At 49.3% G+C, this 24,205-nt stretch overlaps 1 protein-coding gene across 2 annotated transcripts in view; it reads left to right on the plus strand.

Moving 5' to 3' along the window:
• Positions 1–13,256: 13,256 nt before the first annotated feature.
• Positions 13,257–24,205, plus strand: part of LSAMP (limbic system associated membrane protein) — a 981,500-nt gene continuing 970,551 nt past the window's right edge. For both annotated transcript variants that reach the window (XM_078656723.1, XM_078656724.1), the window contains exon 1: positions 13,257–13,696. In XM_078656723.1, the coding sequence (XP_078512849.1) occupies positions 13,539–13,696 (158 nt within the window). In that variant the 5' untranslated portion in view covers positions 13,257–13,538. The remainder of the gene's footprint in view (positions 13,697–24,205) is intronic.

Genomic DNA, 24,205 nt, shown 5'->3' on the forward strand with positions numbered 1-24,205 from the left:
TGAAAGTAATTCAAATTACATTTGTTAGGGTTTAGTGTTACTATTAGTATTAGATTAAGAACGAGTAATACATTTTAATAATAGAGAAGAAATGAGGGTTATAATTAGTACTAGAATTCAGCTACGGTTAAGTCGTAATTTAATTCAACAAAAATACAATTAAAAAAGTCTTAGAGTTAGGTTTGGTATTAGGAAAGGATAATTCAATTAAATAAATAGAGTTTAAAATAAAATGTAATTAAAGTAAGTTTAAGGATTAGGTAAATAATAATAAAAAGCAGCATTAAACACACAAATGACCAGTGCCGGCTCCTCCCCAATGGCGGAGGAGCGTCGCCCCACTGCGTTTAAGCATTGCGAAGAAGAAGCATAAAATGATAATAACTTTAAATTATTATCACTTTATGATTCCTGCTGCTTTGCGGGCGGTTGGGTGGGTGGTCGTCTGCTTTGCTCTCAGAGTAAGGCAGGGGAGGAGATGTTTGTCCACTCCTAAGTGCGCAATGACTGTTTGGTCGGTCGTCTCGGGCCACCCAAACCAGTCATGCGCACAGCCTGCATGGAGAACAAGCCCAGGCCCCCATTCCCTGGTAGAGTGTCGAACCAGGAGTCTCAAAACCAATCACAACGCTGCTTTGCAGCGTTGTGTTTGGTCTGGGGAGCCTGGGTGCCTGCCATTCACAACGCTGCATTGCAGGGCTGTGATTGGTCAGTGGGGCCTGGCTGTGCTTCTGTCCGAGACGGAGAAGAGCAGGAGCGGAGATGCGGAGCACGCTGCAAAGGTACGTTTATTTGTTTTGTTTTAATGTCGTTGTTTTTTTAATATGAGCCCCCCCCCCGACTTGCCCGCCCGGCCACCCACGAGCAATGCCGGCCACCATTGAAAACAACAACAGGGTTAAATTTACAATTAGGAAAAAACATTAGCAAAACCAATAGGTCTGGTGTTGGTTGCCAGCCTTTCGTTTTGCCAGTGCTTCTTTTGTTTTGTTGTGGTTGTTACAAAACTTTATTGTTGGGGGGGAAAAAACAGTGGCAAAAGCAGAAAATATGTTTTGTCTCAAAAAGCACACGTTGAAAATGTAGTCCCTGGCATTTAAGGGAATTACATTGCCTGTGGTAGTGCTCCTTGTCACTCACAATGAAGTTAGCCAATAGTTAAAGTGGATTGACCCACTGCCCCGCGCTGTATGCTGTAGTGAGTGTAAACAAAATGTGAATGAAACAACAGACCATTGGATGAGGAGGACTGGCTGAAAGCCCTTATAAGTAAGTATACAATGCATACCATTTTAGTAAAATTAAAAGGTCTTGATTAGTGACAGACATAAAAAAAACAGAAGCTGTTGAACTAGATATAAGATCGATGTAGTGTTGCCGTCAAATACATTATAGACCTACCTTATCGATGTTCTGATCTTTGATGTAGAGCCCTTGGTAAATTTAAATAGTGATGTAGTGGTAGTAGCTGTGACATATAACCAGTGGCGGCTGCTGTCCAATGAAAATTGTGGGGCAGCACTGGGGAGAATAAAAAAATATTTAAAAGTGTACTTACCCACCGGCCGATGACTCGCTGTTCTCTCGCGGCTTTCCATGGCCTGGTGCACAGGCTCCCAGACTCAGGTGAACTCCCCTACACCAATCCAGATGCTGATCTCATGTTGTTAATACTTTTACCCAGCATGAGAGAAGTGCCCTGATTGGTTGGAGTGGGCTGGTTTGGCGCTCACTCAGGGGCCTGGCAGCCTGTGCCTGTTCTCCACCCAGCTTTGCAACACAGTTCGGGTTGGAGAGATCTAAGTACTCATGTGAAGCTGGCCATCGTAAGGCAGGCACCCAAACAGATATGCGCGCTTGCAGTGTCCACCACTTCTCCCTGCTGCAGCTTCTGTCGAGGAAACAATGGCCCCGTCCCACCCTAAGACTTGGATCGGCTGGCATCCAGGAGAATCAAAAATAAAATGATATTAAAATTGTTTTATTACCATTTTATTTTTTCGTTTTTGAGTTTGCTGGGCTTACAGCAGTGGGGCGAATCTCCACCGCCCTAATGGAGGAGCTGCAGCTGCATATATCTCCTAGGAGCCCTCAAATCCATTGTCAACACACCCTATAAATGTACAGGCATATGAGTGATATAATCTATGGACTGAGGCTGTTGGTTTCAGAGATAATGGACCTTGGAGTTTCCCCAGAAAGCCACTGGCATCAACCAGCCTCCTGGTACCCCCATACTCCTGAGCTGTGAAATAATTTCGACCACAACAGGGAGTTTTGTATCAGAAACAATTAGAGAACCAGTACATTGGAGCACCCAGAAAATGTGAATGCCACTGGACCCAGATATAGGTCCCTTTTGGCCTCAAAGTGCAGAGTTGAGTGAGTCTTTGTACACCAGGAGAAATTACAAAAAAATTGACTGCACCATTCACTATTTTGTCTCAAAAAAACATATTTCCCTTCCTAGCTTTGAATCTCTCTTTTGACGGGGAGGCTAAATTGTCTTTTGATTATACTTTATGCAGTACATTTTTACTGTGAATGGCACATAGTTACATGAAGTGGCATAATGCTGTCATTTCTACATTGTAACCTAACAAGCGTAACGTGAAATTCCAGAAATGTTGCTAATTATGCCAACATAATTAAAATTTCATCCAGGCCTATTTTGTACGACTGAGTGCAGCTTAACTTGCTCTTTTTCCTCCCTGGTGTATTAAAGACTGTCTCATTTCCAGATAAATAATACATCCGACCGAATATCCCTCCTTGAGGGTGTCAACTAGTCCCGCTGCTGCTCAATCAATCAATCAATCAATCACGACATTTTTAGTGCGCACTACTCACCCGTAGGGTCTCAAGGCGCTGGGGCGGGGGGGTGCCGTTACTGCTCGAACAGCCAGGTCTTGAGCTTCTTCCTGAAGGCGAGGTGGTCTTGGGTCAGGCGCAGGTCAGTCGGGAGGGAGTTCCAGGTCTTGGCGGCCAGGTGGGAGAAGGACCTTCCTCCTGTTGTCGCTCTTCGGATGCGGGGGACGGCGGCGAGGGCGAGGCTGGTTGATCTGAGGTGGCGCTTGGGAGCGTAGAAGTTGATTCGGTTGTTGAGGTAGCTCGGGCCTTGGTCGTGTAGGGCTTTGTGTGCGTGGGTGAGGAGACGGAATGTGATTCTTTTCTTGACGGGGAGCCAGTGCAGGTCTCTCAGATGTCCGGAGATGTGGCTGTTTCGTGGGAGGTCGAGGATGAGTCTGGCTGAGGCGTTCTGGACCCGCTGGAGTCTCTTCTGGAGCTTGGCGGTGGTTCCGGCGTAGAGAGCGTTGCCGTAGTCCAGTCGGCTGGTGACGAGGGCCTGGGTGACGGTCTTCCTGGTCTCGGTGGGGATCCACCAGAAGATCTTCCGTAGCATGCGTAGGATGTTGAAGCATGATGAGGAGACGGCGTTGACTTGTCTGGTCATGGAGAGGGAGGAGTCCAGGATGAAGCCCAGGTTACGTGCGTGGTCAGTCGGTTTGGGTGCGGTGCCCAGGGCGGGGGGCCACCAGGAGTCGTCCCAGGCGGAGGGCGAGGAGCCCAGGATGAGGACCTCCGTCTTGTCCGAGTTCAGTTTCAGGCGGCTGGTCGTCATCCACTCGGCTACGTCTCTCATTCCTTCGTGCAGGTTGGTTCTGGCGGCGGCGGGGTTGTTGGTCAGGGAGAGGATCAGCTGGGTGTCGTCGGCGTAGGAGATTATGCTGAGGTTGTGTTTGCGTGCGATGGCCGCGAGGGGGCTCATGTAGACGTTGAAGAGGGTGGGACTCAGCGAGGATCCTTGGGGGACACCGCAGATGACTTCGGTGGCCTCTGACTTGTACGGTGGTAGGCGGACTCTCTGTGTTCTTCCGTCGAGGAAGGAGGTGATCCATTCCAGTGCCTTCTCCTGGATTCCGATGTTGCCGAGGCGCTGTACTAGGGTGCGGTGGCAGACAGTGTCGAACGCCGCGGAGAGGTCAAGGAGGATGAGGGCTGCTGTTTCTCCGTTGTCCATCAGGGTCCGGATGTCGTCGGTGGCAGCGATGAGGGCGGTCTCGGTGCTGTGATTGGCTCGGAAGCCAGACTGTGAGGGGTCGAGGGATCCATTCGTCTCGAGGAAGGCGGCCAGCTGTTTGTTGACGGTCTTTTCGATGACTTTGGCCGGGAACGGGAGGAGCGAGATGGGACGGTAATTCTTGAGTTCGGTGGGGTCTGCTGTGGGTTTCTTGAGGAGAGCGCTGAGTTCGGCGTGCTTCCAGCTCTCCGGGAAGGTGGCGGTGTCGAAGGAGGTGTTGATAATGTCCCGCAGGTGGGGTGCGATGACCGCATCGGCCTTGTTGAAGACGTGGTGAGGGCAGGGGTCGGTTGGAGATACGGAGTGGATGGAGTTCATTGTGCGGATGGTGTCTTCGGTGCTGATCGGAGTCCAGGCGCGGAGAGTGGTGGTGGGCGGCGTTGCTGCGGTCGTTGTGTGCGATGGTTGAATGCTGAAGCTGTTGTGTATGTCCGCGATCTTGTTGTGGAAGAAGGAGGCGAGGGAGTTGCAGAGGTCTTGCGACGGGGTGATGTCATTGTTTCCGGCGTTGGGGTTGGAGAGCTCTTTTACGATGCTGAAGAGATCCTTGCAGTTGTGTGCGTTGTTGTCAAGCCGGTCCTTGTATGAATTTTTCTTGGTGGCGCGGATCAGTTGGTGGTGTTTCCGGGTGGCGAGCTTGAGGGTAGCCATGTTGTCCCTTGTTTGTTCCCTTCTCCACACTTTCTCGAGGGCTCGGCAGTTCTTCTTGGAGCTCTTGAGTTCGTCGGTGAACCATGGGGCTTTTCTGCTGCCGGGTCTGCTGGGCGGCGTCCTCAGAGGGGCGAGTTCGTCCGCGCAGTTGCTGATCCATTTCGTGAGGTTGTCGGCGGCCTGGCTGGGGTTCGTTGAGCCGGCGGGAGGGTGCTGGCTCAGGGAGGCGGTGAGCTGGTCGGCTGTGATCTTGTTCCAGCTTCTTCGGGCAACCTGTTGCTGGTGGTGGTGGATCGTCGTTCTTTTGAAGGTGAAGTGGACGCAGCTGTGGTCCGTCCAGTGGAGTCCTGTTGCGTGGCTGAAGGCGATGTCTTTGCTGGATGAGAAGACGGCGTCGAGTGTGTGTCCGGCGAGGTGGGTGGGGGTGGTCACCAGTTGCTTGAGTCCGAGGTTAGCGAGGTTGTCGAGCAGGGTGATGGTGTTGCGGTCGCTGTTGTTCTCCAGGTGGAAGTTGAGGTCCCCCAGGAGGACGTAGTCGGCGGAGGGGAGGGCATGCGGGCTGATGAAGTCGGCGATGTCCTCGCTGAATCGTGTGCGTGGTCCCGGGGGTCGGTAGATCAGGGTGCCTCTGAGGGTGGTCCTCGGGTCGGTGTGGATCTGGAAGTGAAGGTGTTCGGCGGTGGTTAGGGTGTCGTCGGTGTTGGTCGTGATGCGGATGGTGTTTCTGTGGATGATGGCGATGCCTCCTCCCGTCTGGTTGGCGGTGCGGTCCCTCCGTGTGATCTTGTAGCCTTCTGGGATGGCGATGGCGATGTCGGGCGCTGAGGAGGCGTTCATCCAGGTCTCTGTGAGGAAGGCGACGTCAGGGGCTGTGGTGTCGAGGAGGTTCCAGAGTTCGATGGCGTGTCTGTGGACGGAGCGGGTGTTGAGCAGGATGCACTTGAGGTGGTTGCTGCTGGTGTTCGGCTTGGCGGGTGCTGGTGCAGGGTCGGTCCGGATGCCGGTGAACTTGCAGGCGTGGCAGCTGAAGGGTCCGTGGGTGTGCCTCGGGGCGGCTCGGTGGCATCCTGGGGTGCGGCCGGTGTTGAGTGCGAAGAGATCGGCGGCGTTGTAGGTTCGTCGGGGCGGCTTCCGTCGGTGGGGGCCAGGGGTCCTCGCCCTGGGCGCGGTCCAGGCGCGGACGGGCGCAGACGGGCTTACCTTTGGCGCGCCTTCGGCACACAATCGGCGCGCCCGCTGCGCGTCAACGCTGCGCGTTCGCACGGTCGCCATATAAGGCGAAGTGCGCGGGTGGGCAGGGCAGCTGGGAGGCGGGAGCGGGGAGGGTACAGAAGAGAAAAAAGGGGCGGGGTAAGCGGCGGTGGCGGGAAGCGGGGATGGAGAGCGGAGGGCGGCGAGGTAGGCGGGCACACAGGAAGGAAACGCTAGCACGGGCACAAAAATAAAGGAAAACAGGCACAAATGGAGAGAAAAACAAAACAAAAATATCAACAGTTAAGGCAGCCGGCAGGCGAGCACGGACCAGGCCGCTCGGAGGAGGGGGGCGTGGTCAGCGGAAGCGAGGCAGGCAGCGAGGCAGTGGCAGGCAATGGGGCACACGCAGCAGCTGGTGGCCGTGCGGCGCGGGGGTGTCCCACAAGTGCTCAGAACCACAAGTGTGCTGTTTGGCAGTCACTTACCTTTTCCCAGATTCACCACCACCCCCTCCCCCTTCCTTGCTGCCAGAAGCCCCATAACAGGACTTCTTGCAATAGGGAATATGATAACACATCACCTATTATATTCTCGCTGCCACTTAGGTCCAGGGCATCCCTGAACGACAGCGAAGAAACACCTTGCATGTAAACTGAGTCCCCATACATGTTGGTGTGGGACATCTGGTAGAAAAAAACTATCATGTTTTAGGAAAAGTTTTACCCCTGGTGAGGTGGGATAACTTTGACCTTGCTCGCGAAGGTCAGAATTTCTGGACTTCAGCCCCAACATCCAGGGCCGGCCCTAGGCATGGGCAGAGTGGGCAGCTGCCCGGGGCCACGTAGTCAGCCCTCCCACATGGGGCCCCGCACCAATGCGACAGAGTGAGACCATAGCATTAACCCCTTTGCTGCGCCCGTCGGCAAACGGCCGTCATAAGCACTACCTCCGTAATGCTGCGCACGTCTGTTGGCCGATGCAGCCCCGCCCACTTAATCAAACTGCCGCACCGTGGCAGAATTTGCGCTGCGGTTAAAGGTGCCACCTTGCAAGCGTGCCACCTTAGGATGCCTCCACCCTGCCCTCACTGCTATGGTATAGCAAGGGGAACCTGAGGGGAGGCGGGGGGGTTCCCAGTTGCAAGAAGACACATTCCACAGTTTTGTCTGGCAATCAGCCCCCCACAAACACACACACAGTGGGATGGCTATTGCCCAGCTGTTTAGGCCCCTGGCAGTCTTAACCCTCTCCACACCTTCAGCCCTTGATGAGCTATTAAGAGTGCTTGTGGGTGGCTGAGAGGGAAGGGCTGCTACTTTTGGAGCAGGAGCATCTATTCAGAAGCAGACAGCCCTAAATTGGTCAAGTCTATGCAAATTAGAGTGGCCTCCCACATTCCCCTTCTGTCCAGGGCCCCAAAAATCCTAGAACCGTCCCTGCCAATATCCCCGTATGAAGCAATTGACTTTGCATAACTCTTCATGCTAAGGAAGTTGAAGCTATGTTTTACAGTCAATCTGCCTTGTATCAAGGCTCACAGGCAGTTTTCGATATTGCCAGGTACTTCCGACAGGTCACCCGGCTCAGTGGAAAAGGACTTTATACAGTGGCATAAAGTAAATTGATAGACCTTTCTTGCAGAAAAGGTATAGGGGTCCCTAAGTATTCCATATCTCACAAGTATTCATTGACCTTGGGTGGAATGGGGCCCCTACGAGGGGTTTGTGGGTACTGAAACGTTGGGGACCCCCTGTACTGAAGGGGCCTAAGTTAGGCCCCTGACTTGACCCTTGCAGTCATCGCAACTGGGAAGACAGGCCTGGTCCAGGGCTGGTGGGTGCTATGGGGCCTAGCTTGTACTAGTTTGATGGAGATGTAAAGTTTTGTTTTATGTTGGTTTAGTTTTCCTGCAGTGTGTGTTTTTCTGTTGCAATGTTGCAGAGGTGAAAGCGAACCTTCAATAATGTTTATGAAGGTCTGTAAATATGTTGTGTGCAACAAACACAGCCTAGAATGTTTTCTGCAACAGCCATGGAAAGGTAACATTTTTTTTAGGAAAGGAGGGGGCTCCTGACTAGCCCTGCAGTGGTTTGATGCAAAATAATGGGGGCCCCCAACTGGATGTTGTGGGGGTCCCGAGATTCCATAACCCACAGATATTCATAGTCTTAAGACTGCTGAGGGGCCCCTGAAGGGTGGGGCCCTGGTATGTGCTTTGCCCTTGTACCCCAGAGAGGTGGGGGGGTGGGAAGCACCTCATTAGAGCCACAATAGCCCCTGAAGGCCCTTCAGAATATGTGTGACAGAGGCCTACATCACCTTCACCAAGTAACTTTGTGGCAAAGGTATGACAGGTAAAGGTATGTGTTGTAAAGATTGCATCCAAGGACCCCTGCCCTGAGCCTTAAAAACTACCAAGACCCCCCTTAATAGCTCCCCAATGCTTCCAAACTGAGTTAGCCCCTGCGCCCACACCCACCTTTGGTAAAGTAACTCTACCTTTACATACTAATCAGCATATAGCCACTTCTCAAAAGTGACCTTGGAAATATATCAAGCAGTGAGAGGGTTGATGATTTTGGGGTCCCCCCTAACCTAGGGAGAGGGCCAAGCAGGTGCCGTGAACACAAGAGCACATCATGCTGAACGATTCGGTGGTGGTCCCATCCTCCTAGGACCACCCCAACTAAAGTTATGGGTAAAAATGCAATCCCAACCAACGGCCCCGCAAAGCATTATGGGGCGAGATTCTAGGGTGCAGTGAATCCAGTGGCTTCAGGAATACTTTCCTCTGGGTCTAATGGAGGTGTCCATCCACCAGGCACCTCAACAATGATCCTTGGTGGAGTGCAGCTCGGGGAGCCCAGCCCTGGCTGTCCTCGCGGGCTCCCTGCCCCCCAGCACCCATGCGTGCTGCCTCTGGAGCAGGCACCATGTATGGAGGACAGCCTGCTCCAGCGGGCAGAAGGCAGCCCTCTGTAGTCGCCTTCCGTTCCCCCTAGACACAGGCAAGGGGAGCAGGGAGCGCTCCCCTGTCCTTACTCTCAGGGAAGCGCGACAGTTCTTCTTCACCTCAGGAGGGCAGCCCGGAGACCTCAGAGCAGGCCCCGAACTGCCCTCCACCAAGGATCACTGTTGAGGTGCCCGGTGGCATGGGCACCTCCAGACGACCCACCAGACCCTGAGGAGACCATTCCTGACGCTGCAGTGCCTCTCAGCCGCTCTCCTGGCTCAGACGGAGAGCCGAAACTATGATATTCATTGTACCCTAGAATCACGCCCTATAATGTTTGCGGGCATTTTATTGGGATTGTAGTTTTTGCCCATACCTTTGCATGGGGTGGTCCCAGAATGATTGGACCACCACCGAATTGTTCAGCATGATATGCTCTTTGTGTTCAAGGCATCTACTTGGTCCTCTCCCTAGGTTAGGGGGACATCAAAATCATCCCCTCTTTCACTGCGTGAATTTCTTAGCTCACTTTTGTTATGTGGCTAAATGCTTTTTAGTGTGTGAAGATAGAGTCGCTGACGTTCATGTTCTGCACACCAACCTAATTGTTCTAAAACAGTCTTCAAAATAAGCAGTTGCTAATCCATGCTCCTGTGCTGGTACCTCATGTTTTCTCATATGAAGTGTGAGCAGCTCATCCACTCCAGTTATTTTTATTTCTTTTTTGCATCCTGGAACTGGAACATTTATAGCAGAAAATCAGAACAAGGAGTACCACTTAAATAAAGCAGAGCTCTCTAGCTTTCCAGCTCCATAGTCCGGGTAACTTATTCAGCTCATGTTTCCCTTTACCTTGCTGGCACTTGTATATCTGGCTTCCTAATATGATAACCTGGACTGCAAGTGCCGGAACATTAAGAAAATAAGCATTGGCAAAGCCAATAGTTCTCACCTTTCAGTGGAGTTAACCTGCTTAGCCGCAATGCAAGAGCTTGGTGGAGGTGTTTAAATTAAAAAAAAAGAAGCTGAGAGGAAAGGGATAAACAAGAGAAGCAGCAGAGGAGCTTAGAGGAGACCCACGGAGAGGTGGGGGCGGTGAGGATGTGCAGTTGTAGTGCCTGGAGCCAAGGAAACAACATTGGCAAATCCAGTAAAGATGACTCATATTGTGAGTCCTGAGTAAACATTAAAAAAGCCTGATGCAGTGAAAAGAAAACAGAAATGAGTGCTATCAGTGTATAATGCATTGATGAAATAATGTAATGTGTAATGTTTTAAAGTACTTCTGAAATGCTAAAACAGTACCTCGTGCATTCCTGGCAACCAAAGAGAAGGAGGAATGGTCACTATCAGTGGAATTATGTGGCAGGGGAGGACCAAATTATAAGTCAGGGATGACTACATTATGTGGCAAGAAAAGAAAAATGATTCAGCGTAATGTGGCACATTTTGTGACCGTATTACTTCCTTATTTTGTCATTTTTTTATTCAGGTTAACACTGTCTTGGCAACAGTTTCCCATCATTGGTAACAGTTTCACACCTAAATAGAGCAATAAGCAACAGAAAGGGTACCAGTCACGCGTTGCAAAGTGCCTTCCACTCCACAGCAACAGGAGTTGTTGTCATTTTCTATCCATTTAAGCTAGAATTTTTTTTGGGTTTAAATCTATAGATTAAGCAGCAGATGATAGATTGTGTGGAAAATGTGGCAAATCTTCAATTATGCGGAAAAATCCTCAGTTGCAAAATTGCATCATTCCAGTGGCCTGTAACTGCAAGAAGCGCAAGGTGAGAGAGAAAGATACCTCTAGTTAGAGACAAAGTCCATTCCATGAATATTTTGAAGAATTGGTAACTGTAATAGGCGAGACCTAAACACCCTGGTGAGATTAATACTCGTGGATGAAATAGGGAAGCCTGAGGGGTGTGTAAAACTGTTTTCAGTCATGCTACTGATGCCAGACCTAAAATGAATTCATAATTCTATCATGTCTGACTCTCGCTGGGCACTAATTATCTAAAAAATCACTGCTCTGTTGAAGTTAAATTCAGAGCTGATGAGAGATAAATTTATATTTCCCATGTCAGCTGTGAGCACTTTATCTACTCTTTTGCGTTTTTTTAACTTTGCGTCTGGGAGTCTGCAGTAGTGCTTTCACTTGGGACTGCAAGTACCAGAATGCAAAGGGGAAGCAGCTCTGAGTGAGATGAATTACTCACGCCTGGCATGGAGCAGCCTGAGATAACTCACTCTTTCAGACCTCCTGTCTGCTCTTGTGCTCATACATATTTGTTTGTTTTTAAACTGTTTCTGTGCTGCTCTATTTGTATCCGCTTTACCATTTCCCGGTGCAGTTACCTTAGCCCTCTCTTATTAGCTGGCATCATTGGAGAAGCATTTTGCATCTGTGGTTGGTTAGGCTGTGCATGTCCCACTCTCTCGACAAAGGTGCTTCTTAGCATATACAAATGCCGATGGCATTATTGTAATTACGTAACGCTCAGAAGGGCCTGACGGCTCTCCTTGTTGCCAGCTAGTGGAACTGGGGTTAGAGAGATGCAGCGGATTGCACCAGGTCACACACTTAATCCGTTGTGGAAGCTGAGATTAATACCTGGGTCTCCCTGGTTTCAAAGCTGACAAAATAAGATCATATTCTCGAAGACATGTGCCTGCGTCCCCTGCAGCCCCCATCTCTCTCTGGGCAGTACCATTCCCGTGCAGTGCCCTGTCCGTGCCCCCGGCCCCCGCTCCATCCATGTTCCCCTCACGAGTGCGCGCCGCCTGAATCAGAGGGGGCAGCCCTCTGATGAAACGGTTGTCCTGGCAACCCAGAGAAGCATTGGGCTTTCCTATAGGCTTCTAGGTGGGAGGGGGCGTTGTGGGAAATACAAGGGCTGGGGGCGGGTTGGGGGCTTGGGCTGTATGAGGTAGAAGAGTATATCCATTCATATCCCTTCCCTATGTATATAGAAATAACTATAGTCACCAGTCTCTTCTTTGTGTTACTTTACATCTTGTACATTTGCAATTTGTTTCTGTGTGTATCTTTTATGTAACGCATGTAATCCTAAATCCTTATGTTTTGCAACTGGTTCTTATGTAAAGCGCTCTGACACCTTCGGGTAAAGTTCGCGCTCTATAAAATCGCATTAAATTAAAAAAAAAAAAAAGAGATGAAGTTGGTGAGCTGCAGGGCTTTGGTTGGGGTGCCAGGATATGGATATATGTGAGCGCACGAATAGTGTGTCTTGTTTTTCTAGCGGATTCGTTATTAATGTGCTCAGGATCAAACAGTTTGTTAAATGCGATTTCTGAATTCAGTTCATCTGAGGGCCCAGTTGGTAACATAAACTCGAGCCCACATCTCGTCCGAGCAGAAATATGAAGGTAGTGGGTTGGGGGTGAGGGATGTGAGTGAGGGGCGTAGCTTACAGGAGTGAGGGGTGCCTTTGGAGGGATGCGAGTGTGGACCACGGCTCGTGAGTGTGAGGGAAGTGAGTGAGGGACAGGGCTCCTGCGGAGTGTCTGAGGAGACATGCGAGTCAGGAGCATAGCTTGAACTGGAGGGGTGAGAGTGTGACTTGGGTGGGGTGTGAAGGTGGTGCAGGGCTTAGAGTGAGGTGAAAGTGAGGGCCGTAGCCCATGAGGGTGAGGAGAGATGTGAGGACCACTCCTCATGGGGGTAAGTGAGGCTAGCGAGGGGAAGTAGCTCCTGGGGTATTGGGGCTGAGGAGAGGTGCGAGTGAGGACTGAGGACCATAGATTCGAGGGGTGAGGGTGAGGCTTGGTGGGGTGTGAAGGAGGTGCACAACTCGGGGTGGTATCTAGGGGGCTAAGTTTGAAGCAAAGGTCAAAGGGGAGAGAGAGATGGACGGGTGAGGGCATGAGAGTAAGGGCATAGCTCTGAGTGGGTCAGAGGGGGGGATCAGGGTGGCAGTGAGTGAGAGCCCTGGGGCAGCTCGGGGGGCGAGAGCGGTGATGTGAGTGAGAAGCAGGCTTGGAGGGGTGAGACTGAGTGGGCGAGGGGACTTGGCTTAGGAAGAACGCTTGACGGGGATGAGAGCGCGAGGGGGAGCAGGACTTGGATGGGATGCGAGGGGGGGGGGGCTGCGGGGGGGAGACGCCGAACCTGCCTCCGATGCTGTTTTTCTCCTTCAGCGCAATCAGTGCTGAGAGCCTGTGTTTCAACCTCGGCATCTTCCTCCTCCTCCTGCCTGCATCCCTCGCGCCCCACCCCCTCCCTGCATCCCTTTCTCTCTCTCTCTCTCTCTCCTCTGCCTGGGAAAGTGGGTTAGCCTCGGCAGGAGCAGCGTGCAGTGTGCGCACACACACACACACAGCCCCGGGAGCAGCAGCACTCCAGGAGAGAGAGGTCACCAGCGCAGGGTCACAGGCCACACTCACCACAGCCCATGGACCACAGGCCGCCTCAGTGATTGACGCAACTTTTGCATCCATTCATTTTTACTCTTCTTCAGCCATCTGGGACCACGAGAGGAACTTGACACCGAACCTGGAGATATTTGCTGGAGAGGGCAGTGTTTTGGGGTTTTTGCGCGTGTGATTTGTTTTACGAGGCCTCCCGGAGACCCGCGTGTATATATTTTATATCTCTTTGTGTTGCTCTTGGCGTGGACGCCCGCTTGTGAAAATATGGTGGGCCGGGGGTCTCAGCCGGACCGGAACCAGTTGCCTCTCCTCCTGCTGAGGTTGCTTTGCCTTCTCCCCACAGGGCTTCCCGTGCGCAGCGTGGATTTTACCCGGAGCACCGACAACATCACGGTCCGCCAGGGGGACACAGCCATCCTCAGGTGAGGGGCGCCTCGCGCCAACTTCTGCTACCACTACAAAGAGCATTCCTAGAAATTGACTTCATTCATTGTCTGTTATTTGAAATGGTGTGCTGATCAGACGACCTAGGATTGAATGTCAGTGTTTTATCATTCTGTTTATCCTGTTTCACAATGTAAGTGCGAATTGAGACCCATCGGCATAGTGTGATTTGTCCAGGAGCACACAACTTGCTGAAAGGGGAATGTAGGGGTTATGTGTTACATTGCCTGGTTCTGCATTCAGCAATTTAGCAACTAGGTCACATCCACGGGAGCATGAATATAAATAAGAGACAAGAGGCTGGAGTGTTAAAAGAGAATGCAAAATGTTCCTGCAACGCAAGTCGGTACTTGGTCCGTGGACTCCCTCCTCTTGTTGGAAATCGAGAGTACTGCCTGCGATATCTGAAGATAGCTCATGCAGCTTGAAGGATCTAAAGCATAAATCCCTTGAGCCCGTTTCCAGTGTTGAATGTCTGTGCCTTCTTACACCCAATTGTGTCTTTCGGCTGTACTAAATACTCACGGATTGTCAGCCTGAACATCTGAGGGAGCTTCTGGAGAAACTTGTCAGGACCTCACTGTTTAAGTGTACTTTACAGGGGTGCACATGCATGAACATGGGGCTGTGGTGTCCAAGCTAGAGTGTTGTTCACTAGGTAATGAGGTAACAATCCATAATTTGCTCAAGCAAACTTATAATGGTCCTGTGATTGGATAGGACCACACATTTATGCTATACACTGATGATGTTGACACAGTGTGCAGCACCATAGGACCACTGCAGGCACTACAATAAAGATACCCACGTCCTATGTTTACACTGTGTTGCCACGGTATTTGTAGTGAACTATGCACTCTTTTTTACAATCTAATGATGAAGGAGGGCTGTGCCCCATGGGGCTGCACTAATGACTGAAAGGTAAGCATTCTACATCCAGGAAAGTGTTTTAGTTCTGGGTGTCTGAAGGCGACACTGTGTGATAAATATAACATAGGGATGTGACGGAGGGGGCACAGCATTTTTAAGGGCTTTAGGGATGGCGTGCTGACTGTGATTGGCAGGTGTCTAGTACAGAGGAAGAGAACGGTGCCCCTTGTAATCAGTAAGTTTATCAAGAGCGGTAGACCTGAAAGACATGGATGTTCCACATAATGTAAAGAGCTATACATTGACCTCACTAGCCCTTATGTTTCACAGGGTAGAAGGAGTGTGTATTCTCCATGGGGTTACGGACACCAGATGAGATGGGATTGGGTGATGGGTGCGATGACACTTACAACAGCCCCCCCCCCCCTTTGTACAGGGATGGGTTTAAGGGTCTTTTGCGAATACTCCCCTTCTTATGTATACAATGCAGGGGGACTTACTGTAATGGATTCAGTTAGAGAGAGGTTCAGTGGATGGCACTCTACTGGGTACCAATGCCTTTAATGGGCTCTCGCTGCTCCGTGGAAGTGCCCGAGCGCGGTAGCGAGAGATGGATGGATGGGCTATAGATAGGTGGGCTGGTGGGCAGGAGGATGGGTAGATTGGTGGATAGATGGATGGATATGGGTATACTTACACAGGCACAGTGCTTCACAGAATATAGCCAAATTGTAATAATGTGGTACCCAACCTCACTCTTTCGTATAAATCTTTATACCCACTCCTGCTAGGATATCTTGGTGTAGTTTAAAGCGACTGTGACACACCAAGATGAAATCATGAGCCCAGGAGCACACACGTTGGTGAGGCAGAAACTCCGAGATTAGAATTGCGCTATCATAGCCGACACACCATCTCTGCACATGCCGTGCGCAGTCAGCTCTGTGGGCTGTCTTAATTGGCACAGCCAGTGTTACTGTAAAAGAGAGCACGCTTGCCAACACAGACTGTCACTACAGTAATGACGGCATCAGAAGCTCTGCGCCCATTGGCACCTGTGCCAAACCTTGGCAGCCAAAGTCCCCCAGATATGCAGGACCGGGTGTGCCACCCGACCTGCACTGGCAGGTCTTGGGCACAGGTGCCAAACAGTCATATGCATAGTCTGTGTTTTTTAACGAGACCTTTGGTCCTGGGTGGCATCAGAGGAAAGGGTGGGTTAGGGGTGTATTTTTGCTTGTGGGCATTAGTCGCTAGGTATTAATCTCAGCATTCACAGGGCTGTCGAAGCTAAAATGCCCCGGCAGTGCAATCCTTCCCCGGGGCATTACTGCGTCCGTGTTTAACGGGGGCACCAAGCCTGTGCTGCAAACAGCTCACTGAAAAAATTAGAAAATAAATACAGGGCAACATGCTGGCACCCTGCCATGTGTGACGCAGGGGGCTCAAAGATAGTGTCGCCCTCTCCCTTTCTACCTCTGTGTCGGTATTTCTGCCTCTTTATCTATTTTCTAATGTGATTGTATCTTTGGTGAAGTGTTCGGTGGCCAGAGAACCGTCTTTTTGGCGCCCAGAGATCGGAAATAGGCTTTGTAGGTAAAAGAGTTTGAACTGAAGACGGGTTCTAAACACTAGAATATTTCCCAAACTCTTCTCTCGAATTTCATTCCTTCTGCCCGCCCATCTCTCCCCCACCTCTCTTTCTCTTGCTTCTTGCTTCCCTCCTCTACCCGATTCGTCTCTCCCATCGCTGCCTGTTTCCCTCTTTCTCATTTTCTCTCCCGCCGTCTCTCTATTTTCCTCGCTCCCTCTCTCATCGCCATCTCTCAGCCCCACACATGATTTCCTCCACTTTCTCCCTTCTCCTGCTCCTCGGCCATCTCTACGTATATGCTCCTCTCTCTGTCTCCTTTTATACCTCCCTCCACCCGTCTCCCAACACTCACCCCTCTAATTTCACGTTCTTCTCCATCGTGACTCCATTTATATTTGCTTTCCTATTACTTTTTTTCCTCCTCACCCTAGATGCATCCTGCCCTCTCCCCTCCATCTCTTTCCTCCTCTATTTCCAACTTGCTACCTTTCGCCGCTCTCACCTCCTTCGGTTTGAATGTTCTGGAGACCCCCCCCCCCCCCCCTTTTTTAAATTTTTTTATTTTTTTTATTTTAGTTAATGCGATTTTATATAGCGCGAACTTTACCCGAAGGTGTCAGAGCGCTTTTCGATGACTACCATTGGCTCTCCGCACATACCCCCACCCCCCCCTGCGCCCCCCCCCCCTTGCCACCCCACGCACAGATTTGATTCTCCAAGTACAAAAAAACGAACGAGACATGAAAACAAGACTCCGACAAGGTCGCTGTGAATGCGCCGGGAAGGGGGTGGGGGCAGCTTTGGTGTAAACGTGAAAGGGGGAGGGGGCAGGGGGGGTCAGCACACCAAAAGAAAGGCAAGCATTTGAATTGCGCCTTTCTCAACAACAATCAGACGGGCTCCTTTTGCAGAAAGTGCCCCCACCCCTGGGACGAGATAAAAGCCGGAGCAGAATGTTCTTATCACAGGGATTACTTCCAAAGCAAGGGGCACGCCGGCCCCGCGAAAAGACGTTCTCACAAGTGGGATGTCATCTATATTGTATGAGCGGGAAGGAAGCAGCGAGCTTTCACGCCAGGGAGCGCGCGGGCCTCCTGGAAGCGAAGCACGCGCGTTTAAGTGCAATGATGAGCAGTGTTAACGGGCCGGAGACGGGGAGAGAGCCCGTCCAAGGCTGGCTGGAGAGGGCCTGTGTCCTGGGGTAGCTTATTACTGGGGAGCGGCCTGTTTCTAAGCGCTTCGGGATGGCCAGATAGGAGAAACGTTTTATAGAGAAATACAGTGATGTGCCCAGGATCACACACATTGTCTAGTGGCGATGCCGGGATTAGGATTCAGGTCCCGAGATTCGAAAATCAGTATTTATTGCAATGGACGGGCGCTTGCCCTTTGCTTGGGTATTTGAGGTGGTTGAGACTCTGTTTAGGTCCAAACCAGAACAGCAGGGGCCTGCACTGGTGGGACAGGTTGGCGCTTTAGGCATCAGGGCTATCTCTCATTTACGGACCGTGGAAAGAGTAAGCTCCTCAGAGGAAACACCCAAGTTCCATTTTGCAAAGAATTTTCGCTGAGTAGTTAGTTATGTCCTACCCCAGGCGTAGGTGTAAGAACAAGTATATTTTCAGGGGGGTAACATGCTTTCTTACTGGAAAAAAAGCCTGTGATTCGGGGGGCATGTTTTACTCCTGCCGATACGGGAGTAAGTCACTCCCAAGGCTGGAGTAAGACACTTCTAGTCAAAGGAAATGCTTGGTGAATCTGATCTAGATAGTCAGGTGTCCAAGTTTGTGACTCAGGCCCCACGACCCTGAGTTTGCTTTTAGTGTACTGAGGGGGGATGGGGGTAGCCCGTCCATGTTTGTGTTTATTTGTGTAGCGTACAACAATCCACAATTCAAATGCTTCTAGGCACTTCAGAACGCCGATAGGCGTCGAGTGTGCATTGACTGGCCCAGGAGAAGGAAGGAACCACACGTAGATATAGAGATAGAGCAACAATGTTGTACATAACTTACAGTAGCAACGACACAACCCTTGCAAATACAGCAAGAGCTGGCATTTCATTCATTCAATCTGAGCCTGGCACGGGAGCATCCGTGGAGGAGCGTGGGGTGCCCGCAGAGGGAAGGGGGGTAAGGCTGGTCCTTTCATAGGGCACAGGGGGGCTGCCGTGATGCTATTGGTAGCAATGCTGGTAGTGTTGGAGGTAAGAGCTGTTGTTGTTCTGTGACAAAGAGCACTGTGGAAGTTTCAGGGCAGTTTCTTGCAAGTCGAGATGCCACCACTGGAACTCGCCTGTTGCCTCCGTTTTTGCTTGGGGTTCGAGGCGCGGTAAGTTGGTTCTTCACTGAAAAAGAACCACTTTTTGCAGAGCGGTTGGCATCTTTGTATCTTTTTATGTACTTATCCAGGGTTGATCATTGAAGGCCGTTGTACATGAGGCAAAGGGGCTTGTGCTCGACTCGTGTTTGTATTGGGGGTCCGTGCAGGGTTTTTAGTTGTGATGTCACACATTGATGTTCTTTGTCCGCAGATGAGGCATCCAGCTGCATTTTGGGCTATTTGCCGTCTTTCGATAGGACGTGACCGTAGTCGAGAAAGGAATGGCGTGCTCTCCTGCACCCAGTGCGTTGACGTCTGAGGGAAGAGAGTAGGTTCTTTTAGAAGAGGTCCATAGGAAGACTTTGTTTTTACTGTGGCTCCTCCTCTAACTTTGACGAGGAGGCCAGTAGCCTAGTCGATTCCCTGGTTTCGTACCTGGATTTCATGGATTCAGTTTGGCCAAGGCAAGTCGGCGGGTGGCTTGTAGACTTTAGTGGAGTGAGAAGGTGACCCTGTGGCTTGAACGTTTAGTGTCCTATTCAGGGCTCCGTAGCCAGCAGACCATTGGCTGCAGCCGGGATATGATCACTCTTTTCTGATACATTTGGGTGTTTATGAGATTTATTGGTTGAAGAGTGGACATGGAGATGATGCGTGTGGGGAGGTACCACTGGGGTTTGATGTAGATGATGAATAGCAGTGGCGAAAGAGGGATCCCTTTGGAACACAAGATGTGAATTGATGGATTGAGAAGACAAGCTCTCCAAGCATTACTCTCTGTGTGTGATTGGACAAGAAGGAGTGCAACCATGTGGTGCTTTCTCAGAGACACTGCCATTCATTGGAATCTCTCAAGAGGAATTTTGTGCCTGGCTGTCACATGCGACTCAGGCATCAAGGAGGTAATCTAGATACATTTTCCATTGTGCATAGAAAAACCCTTCAACATGTAAAACTGCAACAAAAAAAAACACCATATAGATTTGGCACATTAGCTGAGTTTGAAGAAAGTGACCATTAACTTTTAATTTTAACAAACAACAGAAGAGTGACAAAAACAAGTGCAATATAATTCAAGGACACGAACCGTGAGCCTTGGAAAAGACTAGTTGAAAGTGAGAGGTGAATGAACTAAAATTCGAAAAGAACCCTCATGCACCAAACAAGTTGGTGACTGGCTTCATCATTGGGTTCATTTTCGAGGGCTTGTGAATTTGTGCCCGAGTGTATATTGGTGAAGTTTAAAAGAAGACATAGCTATACCCTATAAACATTTTAATAGAGGGATAGCCTGTCCACAATAAAAACAAAGTGCAGGTGGACACCTAGTGGTTGTGCAAAATTGAACCAGTGTGTCCTAAAAGGTCATAATGGTCAACATGTTTCTGCTCTAAAGAGCCACTTAAGCTCAGCATTCGTCAGGACCAAAAATCCATACCCTAGAGAGCCACGCACGCTAAGGCGTGACCATTCAATAGGGATATGTATAATTTCTAACAACTCACGGAATTCCCGTGTAGACTCTCCTTGTATTGTCAAGGGTCTGCAATTGTTTAATGTCGGTAATTTTTCCCCATAGGCGCGTGGTGGGGAGAAACCTTCACGCCCGATTATATATTATCGGGCGACTACCCGCCGTGGACCTGCCTCAGTCAACACCACGGCCCGAATTGACTTTTAATGCCGTGAACGTCATCTCGAAATGCACAAAAAAGTTTTCACCAGCGAGATTTCAGAAAGGTTGAGAAGTTCACACGATCAGAAGTTCTGCAACACGTTCATGGCAACCAAACAACTTTGGAAAGTGCTAGTATGGATCCCATGCTCTCATTATTGCGTTTCTAAGGGTCCTCTCCACATCTGTGCCCATCCCGAGACCAGTATGTTGCCTCTTTGCTCCCCGTGCTCCCAGCGCACTGAGATGGCATGAATGTGGCATGCAGGCATTAAAAAAACATAAATCGCTTTAAAAAAAAATAGCATCTATAGCATCTATGAGACAGTTCAGCTTTTCAAGCTTGGCAGCCGCCTACGCAATTTGTTGGGCACATTTAAACCTCCTGCCCAGTTAATCCCCTGTGTGTAAGGTGTAACCCACCTGCGAGAGCTGTGCCAAGAGCTACTTCAGATTGCCTTCTGCTCCTTGCCCTCAGTTTATCATGCACCTGCTGGAGCTTATGCACATGGTGGCTCCTCTCCCTCAGGTTTTTCATGCACAATGTGGACCTTGTGCAGATGGTGGGTCCTTTCGCTCAGGTTTATCATGCTCATGGTGGCTTCTCTCTCTCAGGTTTATCATGCAGATGATTGAGCTTATGCACATGATGGCCCGTGTCCCTCAGGTTTATCATGCACATGGTGGACCTTATGCAGATGGTAGCTCCTTTCTCTCAGGTTTATCATGCATATGGTGGCGTCTTTCTCTCTGAGGTTTATCATGCAAATGATTAAGCTTATGCACATGATGGCCCATGTCCCTCAGGTTTATCATGCACATGTTGGACCTTATGCACACAGTGGTTCCTCTCTCTCTCAGGTTTATCATGCACATGATGTATCTTATGCACATGGTGGCTCCTCTCCTTCAGGTTTATCCTGCACATGGTGACTCCTCTATCAGGTTCATCATGCACATGGTGGATCTTATGCACATAGTAGCTCCTTTTCCTCCAATTCATCACGCACAGAGTGGCTCATCTCTCTTAGGTTTATTATGTGTCTGGTGGAATATTCACACATGGTGGGTTACCTCACGTTTATCATGCACAATGTGGACTTATGCACATGGTGGTGCCTCTCCCTCAGGTTTATCATGCACATGATGAACCTTATGCACATGGTCGCTCCTCTACCTCAGGTTTATCACACCTGACTGGCTCCTGTTTCTCAGGTTTATCATGCAAATGGTTTAGCTTATGCACATGGTGTCCTATCTCCTTCATTTTTATCAAGCACATGGTGGACCCTTGCACATGGTGGCTCCTCTCCTTCAGGTTTATCCTGCACATGGTGGTCTCTTCTATTAGGCTCAACATGCACATGGTGGAGCTTATGCACACGGTGGCTCCTCTTCTTCAGGCTTATCCTGCACATGGTGGCTCTTCTCCATGAGGCTCAAAATGCACATGATGAAGCTTATGCACTGATTTATCACACACAGAGTGGCTCCTCTCCCTCAGTTCATCACGCACATGGCGGAGCTTATGCATGTGATGGCTCCTCTCCATAAACTTTTTCATGCACATGGTAGTGCTGACCTCTCAACGGAGGACGCTTGGAAATATGGGTGGGCAACTTTGAGAGGATTTCTTGTACTGACAAATCTTCCCTATCATTAATCAACATGTACTGTTTTAAGATGTCAAAATTAAATGAAAATATTCTTAAAAATAATTCCTTTGAACAAACCTTGCCTATTAAGCAGCGATTTGAAAACACCAGGCTGGTTTTGTTGTTTTTCAAGACAACAACACCACTCCCTTGATCAGCATCTTCCTAGTTGTCACATCAAGTCCACATCGGTAAAACTGGTGGGTGTATTTCTGGTTATCTTCATAAGGCCTGGTCTGAACGAAGCCATCTCGGCATGTTATAGACTAAGAGCCTTATTTCGATCTTGGCGGATGGAATACTCCATCACAAACGTGATCTCCATAGGATACAATGGAATCATAATATGGCGGACGGGATATCTGTCATGTTTGTAACATAGTATTCCCCTCTGCCAAGATCTACATCAGGCCCTGAGACCATGTTGATGAAAATGATGGGTGAGTTTGGTGGTTCCTCAAGATGGCGAGCACAGGGCTTTTACAAGCAGGAGCAGTCCTCGGCCACTTTGGCGGAATGAATGGGCTGATCTGGTGGCTCAAGCCAGTGCTGACCCGCCATCTCTCATCAGCACCTCTGTAGCAAACAACTAGCAGTCCAGATCTCCATGCAGCCAGGCAGCCGTGGGCGGTCAGGGCCCTGTATTCTGTTGGCATCAGCGGAAGTTGGCATGGTAAACTTCATCCCGGTGTCTGGCAGCAGTTGTTCATGCGAGCTGTCATGTTGTGGCCCACAGCACTCAGTCTTCAGGGTACCATACTGCTAAACGATCCAGATGTTTTGGCTGGTTGAACCATAGTTGTTTTCTCTGTCTCTCCACAGGTATCCCTAGCGAGGAATATTCATATTAGTTCACTCCAGCTCCAGCAGCAGTGATTGCCAGGTCTTACCTGCCTTTGTATTTTAGTGTTAGCCTGCATTGGCAGGACTTGAGGAGAAGTTAGAGATTTGGCAGCCTTATTTTGTCTTCTCAAAAAGAAACTGATTGTTCTTAATTGTAGCTATCCATCCTTTCCTATGTGTTGTCAACGCTTCTGTTTTTATGGTTTATTTTTCTGTTTTTTTTTCGTACATCTTCAATTTCCATTTCTTTCCTCGGTGTTTTCTATTGAATGTGAATATTTATGTCTCTCATTCAACTTTCATTTGACTGAAACTTATTTTTTGCTGCTCTCTCCTCGTTTTGACCTTTCTTTCGTATGTCTAACTTTAACTTACCACTCCCCAACTAATCACTTTTTATATTTCTTTTTTTACAATATATTTTCCCTCTTCCGTTAGTACTTTCATCATTAAGCTCTTTCCTTATTTTTGAGTCCATCTCTTTAGTTCAGTCTCTCCAATTGTATATTTAGTTTATTTTATTTTTCTCTGTATCCTAATTTTCACTACTTCCTTGTTTCCAACCTTTCTGGAACGGTGGCACTTACAATATGGTGTTAGCATTCACAGTGTGTTATTTGAAGTGTCTTGACCGGCTTGAAGATACCCCATCATGAAATCTGGGATCCACTGATGGGGAAGGCAGGCCAATCACTCAGGAAAGAACAAAGACAATTGGTTCTCTCAGGTGAAAATAGTGCCAAATCAGTAAATTTCACAATTTTTGTTATTTGACAGATGTCAAACAGAACTACTGTTATTAATTTATAAGGAGTAGGTTTTAAGTCTGCCCCTTTCGACCACCAGATTTGTTCGACCAGCCTCTTTCAGCTAGTGGCTTTAGACTTTGTCAATCATGTTTCGGCTAAGCCCACTTTAGTAATAAGCTCTCACCTAATGCTATTGGCTGTTTGTTGGTATCCTTCTGCTTCCACTAATGCACTTTCATTGCTCTGCGCAAGGGACTATTAAAAAAAAAATAGCCATCCCTTTCTGCTGGCTCCTTCTCATATGTATCACTCTAATGTGCTAAAGCTGCAAATGTTAATACTTCAAACTGAGGCCTGTTGACTTTGCCAATGTTTGTTTATTTACATGTGCTTAGGGGGTTAAAGTGATCAACCATTATCTATTGACAACAGCTAGAAGGGACCATATCTAAAGTAAATGTAACAGTCAAGAGAATGTGACAGAGAAGGAGGGGATTATAACTTTAGATCCCGCTAAATTAGTTTTCAATAAGGTCACAGAAGGACGTACAGTAAGTGAAACCATGGGACCGAAGAGCCAGAAGACAGATAGCCCCCGGATTGGATTAGAAGTAAAATGTGTCAATTGCTCACGTTCCAGCGAGCCGGGCAGGGTGACTAATGCCTCAGAAGCTTAGTGGCTATGATTGATTTAACACAGTTGGGTGTCCTGAGGATACTAATAAGAATGGATTTAGCCTTTACGCTTTACAATTATGGCGGTTATTAATAGCACAGTA

This window comes from Lissotriton helveticus, chromosome 8, assembly GCF_964261635.1.
Source record: "Lissotriton helveticus chromosome 8, aLisHel1.1, whole genome shotgun sequence".
Taxonomy (NCBI): Eukaryota; Metazoa; Chordata; class Amphibia; order Caudata; family Salamandridae; genus Lissotriton; species Lissotriton helveticus.